We start from the raw sequence: 12546 nt of genomic DNA, 5'->3' as shown, positions 1-12546 counted from the left end.
GATCCTCCATGGTGGCGGATCCACCATGGAAGATCCGGAAATTCTAGGCGGATGTGTACATCTGCCTAGAATTTCCGGATCTTCCATGGTGGATCCGGAAATTTTAGGCGGATGTACGCTTTTCAAAAAATAAAAATAAAAAATTTCGAGGACTTACATAATCCTCCGACGATGCCTCCGGTGTACGATCGTTGTCGTCATCCATCGTCCTAAACCCGTCGCTAATGCTTAATAATTTTTTTTTTTAAAAAAAATGGGATTTTTGGTGGTGGGCTCGAGAATTTTGGGTTGGATGTCGTGGGGTTGGATGTGGTGGGATCGGGAATTTTTTTAACCAATTGGTGGATCGGATGTGCTCGGGAATAATATTAAAATGCTCGAAAATCTTTTTAACCAAGTGGTGGAGCCTTATATAGTCCAAGTTATGGAAAGGGCAATATGGTCCTTTCATGTCAAAATGGGAGCGACGTCTGGTAAATTGGGAGCGACGTTTAGCAGTTCACGACATTTACCATGAAAAACAACAACAAAAAATCATAGTATTGTGTCTAAATATATCCATCAAACTAAAATTAGAAGATATAAAAAAGTATTGATTTATCTACAAGTTGAGGATCCAAAGAGCATCAGATCAATGTATGTTGAGCCTTCGACAGTAGTTCTCTAATTGTCTACTATTACCTGCATTTATTAAAACACAAGGAACATTTAGGATAGAGAATCGAACGAACATACAAAATACCTATATAATAACAATCTAAATGTTGAAACAAATACGTTAATGAGCTTACAATCATAACACAAAATATTGATGGAAGAAACCTATATATACTAACACTTAACAGCAATAGTACTTAAATCTTTTATCACATCGACCTTCACCAAAATCTTTTATCACTTCGACAACTTGCTGGTAGAGTTACAAGCTAATTTTTAGATATTTGAAGGTACTTTTAGTAGGCTAAATTTATTTTTATAGGCTAAATTTATTTATGCTTATAGTATAAATCATCACTTTAATTAATTTCACTGCTAATAAAAACTGATTGTCAAGTATTGAATTTACTTATAATTAACTAGGATATGATGAGTTAATGATAATAAGAATTGGTTATTGGCGGTTTAATTTGTTGCTTGTTTTTGATGTCGTTTTGCTTTGTTGGATTTCTTTCACTTACTGGCTATATATTTTTCTTCAGCTTTTGTTGTATTTTGTTATATGGCTGTAATCTGGATATTATTTCCTAAAGTATTTTGAGGTTGTTTTCGATCTGTTGTAATTTACCCTACAATTTATTTCTGATCAGTAGCGTTATGCTATGAATTGATTATTGCTTTTCGTTTTGACCGATTTTATTTTAAATTTGAATTATAAAAAAATATAAAAATTGACTTGGAAAATTTAGAGCATCTTAACAAGTTAATTCTTAGGCCGATTGTAAGTTAGTAAGGTTCAGCTCAAATTAATCATCTTTATGTTCCTGTTGCTCATAACTATATATGCTGCTACTTTAGAGTTTGATCATATTTTGAATGCTAGGGATACATGTGACGATGTTTGGATATTTAGAAGAAATGTTCCAAAGATATGTGCTAACCTATAATCTTTATTTTGTAGGTTGTGTTAGGGAAGTAAATGCATGGAAAAGGTGTAAAAATGGATGGTATGTACTATTTTGTGGAATGACTTTTGGGGCATGATTATGGATCAGGAGTGGATGGATCATAGTGATTATGAGAGTGATTTTGGAACAATGATGGATATTTTTTTGGACAGTGATGGATGTATAAGTTTGTTGTGATGATTGTCAAATATTTTAAAATATTAATTAATGTAAATTTATATTATTAAAAATAAACTTTTTGTACTAGGAAATCTAATTTAATACAATATTATAGAAAATCTAAAGTGTGCAGGTACATTACATTGCTGTTACTAAAATAATATTTACCTATTCTAAATATTATAATTTCATCTTTTGTAACAGATAAAATCGTTGACAAATAAACAAATATGTTTAGTAACGGCAAAAGTTGTTGCAAATATTATAAATAATTTATCTTAATTAATATATTTTAATAACATTTGCAACGATATACGCGTTTCCAAACATGTTAATTTTTTTACAATGACAGTAATTGTTGCCATAAACTACTATTTTCAATTTGAATACTACTATGTATAGCAACGACATATTTATCCCAACGAAAAAAGTCATTGTCAAAAATAAGTTTTTTGCATCGACAAAAGTCGTTACTCTCATTTTTTGTGACGCCCATAACCGCAACGACCTTGCAACGATAATTGTCATTGTCAAAGATATTTTTGGCAACGACAAACTGTTTTTAGCAATGACATTTGTCGTTGTAAAAACAGGTTTTCTTGTAGTGAAATATACTAACACTTAACAGCAATAGTACTAAATCTTTTATCACAACGACCATCACCAAAAGCACACACAACATAAACAAGGTTGATGCAACTTTTTATATCAGTACTTTACACCAAAATTTAGAATCCAAGATCCACACATTAAAAAATTATTACAATATAAGTTACAGTATAAGTTAATCACTTTACTATTTTCCCTTCATAATTAGAATCCAAGATCCACACATTAAAAAATTATTGATGTTATGTAATGTAATTTGTATGGGATCACTCAGATAATAAATTAATTTTATGTGGCCCAAAAACAAATTACAAGGAAATTAGCAGAATAACGCTCCAACTTTCCTAAACAACAATCTTCAAAGAAAGACAATTAAAAGTTAAACTCCATAGACCATCATCCTTTTAAGCTACTTTCTGCAAGTATGAGTACTAATTTTGCTATTTTTGCACTTTCAATTTAATTTTTAGATTAATCTTACACTCTCTCCACCCTAAAATTTCCAATTATGAAAACCTGCCTCTCTACTAATAATTGTAAGAACTAACCTTAAAGCATGATAATGTTGACCAATTCAAATACACAAGAGTAAATCACAAACCAGCTTGGAATTTGAAATAATTTTGTAATAAAGATTTTTTTGACTTTTACCACCAAAAAAATTCAAAAAATTGTTTTTTACCACCAAAACTTCTAAAACTTTTATTTCACCATAAAAAAAAATTCTTAAAATTGTTTTTTACCACCTATCGTCAAGAAAACCATAAAATCTAACGGTTTAAATTTTTTTTTTTATTTTCGTGCGCAAAACATGTTCTTATAAGTTTAGAGGGGCGTTTTAGCCATATGAGTCTAATTTGAGGTCAGAATTGACAAAAATGATCGAAAATGCCTCGTTTTGCGTGTTTCATGCAAATCGAGGTATTTTTAAACACGCAAAACGAGACATTTCCAATCATTTTTTATCAATTGCGACCACTTAGGCCACAACATTACTCGGTCAGGATCAATTCTGTGATTGCGAGGTTCGAGTACATCCTAGTACCGGTGCCCGTAGAGGAGGATGGGATTACTACACTCTGGGAAGCAAAAGGTAGCTTTGTGCAATGGCCATGTGCTTGGGTAAGGTTGATCAACGAGGTAAGATTTTGGGTTCACTCTTTACTCTATGTCCGGTTGTCTTCCTAAGAGTTGGATGGATTTATTTTCTAACCAATTGCGTGATTTGCTTTATCAGATTTCGAAGAAAAGCCAAAATTCAAAGAGAAGGAGGGTGGAGCAGCCTAAAAGCATTAATTAACCGATGCCAAAGAAGTGGAGTGAACAACGGTCGGAGAGCGAAAAAGCGTCGAAGAAGAACTCTTCGAGAGGTTAAGCTATGCAAGCTACTCCACTTGTTGCAGACACAGTCCTTCAATTGCTCTCTAAAGATTTAACTTATCTACACAACCGTGTTAGTATGTTGTCTAGGGACACTCCCATTGAAGTTGCACTACCTAAGGCATTGTTCCACTATGATGACGAAGCAATTGCATGGCTCAACAAAGAAGATGTGAAGGAATTTCTAAGTGGTTCAATGCTTAACATTTCCCTCATTCAAACATTCATGAGGTAATTCAATGCCGCTCAAATTATGTTATTCAGATTAGTGGTGATTGTCGTTTATTTTTCCATTAATATTCTATTATCATGCATGCAGAGCACTATAGGAGCACTTACGTGACATTGATTCTCCATTTCAAGTTGGGTGGTTATTCCCCGAGCAGATCTCCACTACTAGAATCTTAGGCAACCACCCTGACATGTTGTACTATGTTGAACGGAGTATCAAGGAATCAATGTGTGCGGGAGACAAGTTCATATTCGCCCCTTGTTATGAAGAGTACGTCTAACCATGTGAAATTCATTTGTTTCCCCTGATTATATGTTGTACATGGCTAATTATTGATTTGTTTGTCTATTGTGAATTTATGTAGTTTACATTGGACCTTGCTGGTGATTTGTGTTTCCAGTAACACAATCTTCCTTTTTGATTCAGCTCGATTGCCTCATCCAAAAAAGCTCCTCGTGAAGTCCATACTGCAAAAGTAAATAAAGCTACCTAGTGTTGATTATCATTACCTAACTCATTTATTAGTCATACTAATCAAATTTGAACTTACTTTTCTATAGTGTTATGAAAAAGATAAATTGTCGAGCTCCTCAAGGTCCCACATGAAAATCACCGATGGTAATGCCACATGATATTGTTATTTTCATAATAAACAATGCGTAAAATGTTACTAATTTTCTATGCATGTTTGATTCATGTACTTTGTTCCTATGCTAGTGCGCACAACAATATACAGAGTTGATTGTGGCGTATACGTGATGTGATTCATGTTTGGCATAGTGAGTCGTTGTAAAGACACAGTACAGCCTTATGAGGTATGCCATTGACTTAGTTTATTTGCTCTTAACATGTGATTTGACAAGAAATGTAGGAAATAGGCATCCTAGTAGTCATATAGGCCTTATTTAGGCCATTTTGGATCGAAATGCGTCCTTAAACACTTGAATTGCTCTTTTCATGTGATTTAAAGCCTTAGCCGCCTATAACTAAGTAATAATGACATGTTATGAGAAAGAATGAGTTGATTTGACAAGAAATGTAGGAAATAGGCATCCTAGTAGTCATATAGGCCTTATTTGGGCCATTTTGGATCAAAATACGTCCTAAAAAACTTGAATTGCTTAATTCATGTAATTTCCAGCCTTAGCCACCTATAACTAATTAATAATGACATGTTATGAGTAAGAATGAGTTGATTTGACAAGAAATGTAGGAAATAGGCATCCTAGTAGTCATATAGGTCTTATTTGGGCCATTTTGGAGGAAAATGCATCCTAAAACACTTGAATTGCTCTTTTCATGTGATTTGAGCCTTAGCCGCCTATAACTAAGTAATAATGACTTGTTATGAGAAAGAATGAGTTGATTTGACAAGAAATGTAGGAAATAGGCATCCTAGTAGTCATATAGGCCTTATTTGGGCCATTTTGGATCAAAATGCGTCCTAAAACACTTGAATTGCTCTTTTCATGTGATTTCAAGCTTTAGCCGCCTATAACTATGTAATAATGACATTTTATGAGAAATAATGAGTTGATTTGACAAGAAATGTAGGAAATAGGCATCCTAGTAGTCATATAGGCCTTATTTGGGCCATTTTGGAGGAAAATGTGTCCTAAAACCCTTAAATTGCTCAACTCATATAATTTCAAGCCTTAGCCGCCTATAACTAAGTAATAATGACATGCTATGAGTAATAATGAGTTGATTTGATAATAAATGTTGGAAATAGGCATCCTAGTAGTCATATAGGCCTTATTTGGGCCATTTTGGATCAAAATGCGTCCTAAAACACTTGAATTGTTCTTTTCATGTTATTTCAAGCCTTAGCCGCCTATAACTAAGTAATAATGACATGTTATGAGTAATAATGAGTTGATTTGATAATAAATGTTGGAAATAGGCATCCTAGTAGTCATATAGGCCTTATTTGGGCCATTTTGGATCAAAATGCGTCCTAAAACACTTGAATTGTTCTTTTCATGTTATTTCAAGCCTTAGCCGCCTATAACTAAGTATTTATGACATGTTATGAGAAAGAATGAGTTGATTTGACAAGAAATGTAGGAAATAGGCATCCTAGTAATCATATTGGCCTTATTTGGGCCATTTTGAAGGAAAATGCGTCCTAAAACTCTTAAATTGCTTAATTCATGTAATTTCAAGCCTTAGCCACATATAACTAAGTAATAATGACATGTTATGAGTAATAATGATTTGATTTGATAAGAAATGTAGGAAATAGACATCCTAGTAGTTATATAGGCCTTATTTGGGCCATTTTGGATCAAAATGCGTTCTAAAACACTTGAATTGCTCTTTTCATGTGATTTCAAGCCTTAGTCGCCTATAACTAAGTAATATTGACATGTTATGAGAAAGAATGAGTTGATTTGATAAGAAATGTAGAAAATAGGTGAAGTAGTAGTCATATAGGCCTAAGTAATAAATTTTTGCCTAACTGAACTTGTAAATGTATTTTAAATGCATAACCTAAGTAATTAATTCTAACATACTTTTTTTATTCCAAGTTTTTCAAGGTACAAAAAGGAGGTCCGTTGACGAGCAAGGAACTTAATGAAGTTCGAGGCATGTTGGCGTCTTTCATCACATTTAATTTGTAAATGTCATTTCTATTTGAACTTGTTAACTATATTATTGATTAGTATTGTTTGTAATATAGCACTTTTTTTTTTGGAGGAATTGTAAATATGACACTTCATTGTATTGCATTTGGGATTATTAATTAATATCTATGTATTGTTGTTATTATTTCAATTTAGAAATTATTATTATTATTATTATTATTATTATTATTATTGTTATTATTATTATTTATAATATTATAATAATAATTATTATTGTTATTATAATATATAATAATGGTAGAATTAATGCAGGAACAGCTAGAACCGGTGCGAAAAGTATAAAAAAGAAAAAAAGGCGCACCAGGACTTTTCGCACCGGTTTACAGCAACAACCGGTGCGAAAAGTTTTTTTTTTTTTTTTAATTTTTTTAGGGAATTTTTCACACCGGTTCAAAACAAGTATCGATGCAAAAAGTCTTGGGTTTTGGCATCCCTCAAATCAGAACTGGTTTAAAACTGGTGCTAATTGGGGGTTTTAAACCGGTGCTGATTACCAATTTTCGCCTAGTGATTTGACGCGTGAATGGGCTTCTCAAATACTGTCTCATGTTGGTTATATAAAAGAGTTTGAATTCATGGGTCAGGGTCTTCTTCCTTCTGCTGATACGCGTGTGAAATTATCTATTGATCTCACACAACCTCTAATTCCTGGCTGTTTTGTGCCGCTAGAAGGTGATAGAATCATCTGGGTTTATTTTAGATATGAGGGCATATTTTGTTTTTGCAAAAATTGTGGTTTTGAAGGACACTCAAGAGAGCGTTGCGAGGTTAAGAAAGAAGTGGCCAAACGGCGGTTGAAATGTCGTGTTGCTGCTCTTGAAAATCATGGCATGAGGGTCATATATGGCCCCCATGACCATAATTACTACACTAATTTCATTAGAGGCCTTCCTGACAGTGATAGATATAGGAACCCAGAAGCACATCTTGTTCGACCTGAGGAACCAGAAGATATACCTCTAGAAGACCGCATTCTCAATGGAGATGGCAACTCTGACTCTTGGAACTCATTGAAAAATTCTGGAAGTAGTGCTTCTAAGGATTACTTTACTTGCTCAGAAAAATTTCTTGAGGTTGAAAATGGAGCTCTCTCTAGGGCTATAAGCCTCCTAGAACTCGGCTGGGATTTGGTAGAGATCCTTATGCTCAATTCTTCCCTTCTAACAGCGTGATGCGTCTCCTAGAGGCACACATGAGGCCTCTCGTGTGGTAATCTCTAACTCTACTCAAGTTCCTTTTGCGAACTCCTTTTCTGCTGCTATGACTGTTTCAACAGGTGTTGGCCTCGATCTGGTGGTTCACACCCCAAATTCAACCGTGCAAACTCTCGAAAATAGGGGGAGGAGCCCACCTTCTGCTCGAATCTCAGAAGGCTTAATTAATCAACCTTTTGCCCTCTTTGTTACTGGTTTAACTTTTGAAGTTGGCGAATCATCCTTTAAGCCAACTTTCTTCTACAGAAGGCGGGCTTCAACAGGTGCACTCTCCTTCCCCGACCTCTCAATCATGGTGCCACCGTCTATGAGCCTTCCTCAACCTTCTACAAGGCTCCTTAATTTGATGGCTGAACCTATGGTCGATCTAATCTCTCCGATAGAGAATGACATCACCAACACCGCCAATTGCTTTATACAAGCAGGGTGTCAATTGGCTCGTTCTCTCAGGTTATCGGGTTTACGAGTCCACCCTTTCCCTAGGGTGTCATGGCCGTCGTTTCTGCCGTATTCACCCAGATCTTTTGGGGAAATCTCCCAAATCTCACTCTGACTGAATTCGATCCACCGACTCCCCAGCTTCTCCAATTACTTCAATCAATGTCGACGATCTCTTCAATTATCCATCTCCGGTTCTCTCTTGTCCGAAAAAGACTTCATATTTTGATAGGAAAAAGAAAACAACACAATCAGAAGGTGGAGATAATCTCAGAGAAAGTTTCACAGATTATAATTGGGGTGAAAAAGGATGCTTTTACTTTGAACAGGTGGTCTAATAAAGGTGCTTTTGCTCTTTGGTGGCGTGATGGTACAGGGAAACACACTTTCATCTCGAAAGCTATATCGGATGAAGACATGGCGCGACAATGAGGTCTGAAAGTTGACATGGATATTCTAGCCAAGGCTCGAAAGCGCAAATCTCCTTCGCCTTCTTCTTCTCTTGATTTGAAAAGTTCTATTTCTATGAAAAAGTTGAAACCCTTTGTCTTTTGTGCTAATAGAATGACTCCTTCGGCTGATGGCATGGATTGGGAAGCAAATCAACAATTAGTGTGTCCCAACTTGGAAATGCAAGATGAGGTTGCTGCATCGGTTCACCACCCAATGGGAATATGAAGTGTATTTCATGGAATTGTAGGGGTCTCAATGATCCACACGCCCCTAAACGTCCTTACCTTGTGTGGCTTGTTTCGTAAAAAAACCTATGTTTTTATTTTTATTGGAAACTAAAGTAGTTGTTGATGTGACTAGGCCTTTACTTGATATTTTTACTCCTACTACCTCTTTTGGGGTTGATGCGATAGGTACTAGGGGGGGTCTTATGGTTTTTGCTTGGACTAGCTCTATGGTGACCTGTATTTTCTCTTCTACTAATGTCATCCTTTGTAAAATAGTTTATCCTAATGATGAAATTAAATATGTAGCTTTTGTTTACGGTACCCAGTGTCTTGAAGATAGGCTTTTAGTTTGGAATGAGGTTTCTTTTATTATTCAAACTTATCCAAAATGCCTTTTACTTGGGGATTTTAACCAATTGACTTTTTGGAAGATAAATTGGGAGGGAATACTATTATAAGAGGGGTTGATGATTTTATTGATTGGAGATTGTGTAATGAGGTTCTTGATGTTCCTTTCTCGGGTCTAAGGTTTACTTGAACAAATAAAATACTATAATTGGATTTGATTCTAGAAAGATTAGATAGAGGTTATGTGACTCCGAAGTGGTTTGAGGAATTTCCGAATGGCCGTATTATTCATGAACCTATCTTTGTCTCTGATCATGCTGCTATTCTCTATGATTCGGATCCAACTACCATCCGTTCTACTCGGCCGTATCAACTTGAACTTAGGTGCTTGGGTTTTTCGAAGGTAAGGAATATTATTGATACGGAATGGAAAGTTACTAATGTTCGTGCCTCTTATCCTTTTTGCTTAGTACAGAAACTTCAAAAAATTTGAAGTATGCTTCAAAAATGGTGTCTTAATCACAAGAATTTGTGGGGTAAAAATTGGAGGGAAATATCGAAGGAGTTAGATGTGCTTGGAAATAATATTTCTTCTCTTAATGATGCGCACAACTATCTTGATCGTGTGAATTCCTTTATTCCGAAATGCAAGCTGGAAATTCAATTCTGGAGGCAACGAGTGAAATGTGAGTGGATTAAGGATGGTGATCTTCCTTCTAAGCGCCTTTTTAATAAGGTTAAACTTCGGAAGGCAAGAAATGAGATTATTACTCTACGTTCGGAGGATAATTTGTGGGTGGAGGGACATTACCAAGTCTCTAATCTCATTGTGAACTCTCTAAAAGTTGTCTTTGTGCCGACTGTTGATTACGCTCAAGAGGATCATATTGATTTGTTACTACGACAATTACATTTTCCCTCTCTCTCACCTTCACAAAGTGAGGTTTTATGTCAACCTTTCGAGTTTGCAGAAATTAAAGCGGCTATTTTTTTATTTAAAAGGTTCAAAGTCTCTAGGCCCCGATGGCTGCATTACCGAAATATTTCACGCAAATTGGGATACAATTGGATACATAGTTACTAAAAGTGTTCAACATTTTTTCAATAGGGGTTTTCTTCTTCAGGAGCTAAACTCGACTCTGTTAGTCAAGATTCCTAAAATTGATACTTCGGAACTGGCTTCTCAGTTTAGGCCGATAAGTCTTTGTAATACAGTCTATAAGTGTATTGCTAAATGTCGTATATCATGGTTAAAACTGGTTCTTCCTCTCTTGATTTTGGATTTTCAATATGTTTTCATCCCGAGAAGACATATGGAAGATCACCATTATCCTCCGAGTCCCCATTATTGATAACAGGCACATTATTGAGACACGCGATTTCTTTTAAATCTATCCTCCGAGTCCCCATTATTGATAACATGGGGAAGCACTTGGGAGTTCCTATCGACCTTTCTGGGAGGAAAGCTTCTTTCTTTGTGGATCTAGTTGAACGAATTAAAAAAGAAATTTATTTATTGGGCACACTGCAAACTTTCAGAAAGTGCCAAACTCATTCTCATAAACTCTGTCCTATTGGGAATGGTGGCTCATGCTATGAAGACTTGCAAGCTTCCGATGTCCATCTCCAATAAACTAGACTCCCTTTTCACTAGGTTTTTGGTGGGCTAAAAGTGGAGAGAAAGGCGTTCATTGGATAAACAGGCAACAAGTACAACACCCTAAAGGAATGGGGGGTTTGGGAATCCGATCTGCTAGCTTTTACAATAAGGCCTTGTTATTTAAAAATTATCCACATAATGCATACCAATCCTCAACTACTTGCTGCTAAGCTTATAATGCGAAATCTGATTGTATCTTTTGTCCTTAAAGTGACTTGCGCAAACCTCCTACTTCAAGCTCAAACTGGGTTAATAACAAAGTTCCATTTGTAAACTCAGACCAGAATCTCAGACAAAGTGCATCATGGAAGGTCAATTATCTTATTACTCCTACTCGATCCTGGAATGTGGGAGTTGTCAGAGAACATTTTGAGTGGGAAAGTGCCCAGGAAATCTTAACTATCGATCTCCCAACAGAGGAAGAGGAAGACTTCTTGTATTAGCCTTGGCATAAAACAGGAACCTATACTGTTAAAATGGGGTATGCTTCTTTAGCAAATCCTGAAGCAGGGAGAGAGTCCCACCCCCCTAGAAAAGAAATCTTTGATTTTTACAAAATTTTATGGCACCTAGACATCCCCCCCAAATGGCGTACGTTCTTATGGAAACTTGCTGTCAATGGAATTCTTGTCAAAGCTAATCTTCGAGCTAGAGGAATTATCACTGATACATTATGTGACTATTGCGGTTTAAAGGAGGAGGATGGTTTTCACCTCCTTCTTGACTGTTCAATAGCTCGGTATGCTTGGGACAACTGCCGGATACCGAACTGCAAAAAAATCAACGGGCTCCACTTCTCTTCAGGATTGGATCCGTAGCCATATTCTACTTTTTTATAGTCAGGATGGAATCCAAAGTAATCGTATTCAAGCCTTCGTGGCTACTTTGTGGGCTATATGGATTACAAGGAATAAGCGTGTTTTTCAAGGAGAAAATGGGTACTTAAGATGTTACTTTGGTAATCTTAAAGAGGCATTTCTCCTATTACACGATTTCACTAAGTTAGAGACTGGATTACAAGATCAATATCTACTACAGATTCCTCTAATATTCCCTCTCCGCGATTTTTGCAGGTTTCTTTAGGACAATTGAATCATGTCCTACTTTTCAACGATTCTTTAGCTCTAGGTACTATTCGAGCTGATGGATCATGGCATAAGGCTAGTAAACACTACGTGGTAGGATGGACGATAGAGCTGCGTAGCCGTGGGGAAAGGGAGGCTGGTGGTAATTCTGGAATTGCGGTCTCAACTTTGCAAACTGAGTTTTGGGCTTGCCTTTATGCTTTAAGATGGGCCCGTGACAATGGTTATAGGTCAATAAAGATCTTAACTGACTCTGCCTTACTTGTCACGTCACTTAAGAAGAAGGGACCCTCGGATATTCACCTTTTCTGGACTTGGAAGGAGATTATTAAAATCGAAAGCACCTTTCAGCATTGCATCATTCTCAAGGTTGATAGAGCGGAAGTCAGTCTCACTCATCATATAGCTAACCACTGTCGGGTTACTTTAAATAGTTTCTCTATTCCCGCTGTTTTTGATGTTTTTTAG

General features: G+C 36.0%; 1 protein-coding gene across 1 annotated transcript; it reads left to right on the top strand.

Moving 5' to 3' along the window:
• Positions 1–11469: 11469 nt before the first annotated feature.
• On the top strand, positions 11470–12546 carry LOC110707574. The gene is made up of 3 exons (XM_021885603.1): positions 11470–11732; positions 11833–11965; positions 12067–12546. Exons 1-3 carry the CDS (start codon positions 11470–11472, stop codon positions 12544–12546), a joined length of 876 nt encoding a protein of 291 aa, XP_021741295.1.

Source organism: Chenopodium quinoa, unplaced genomic scaffold (genome assembly GCF_001683475.1).
Source record: "Chenopodium quinoa cultivar QQ74 unplaced genomic scaffold, ASM168347v1, whole genome shotgun sequence".
Classification (NCBI taxonomy): domain Eukaryota; kingdom Viridiplantae; phylum Streptophyta; class Magnoliopsida; order Caryophyllales; family Amaranthaceae; genus Chenopodium; species Chenopodium quinoa.
The sequence above is the reverse complement of the archived record's forward strand: the minus strand, read 5'-3'. Positions and strand labels throughout refer to the sequence as shown.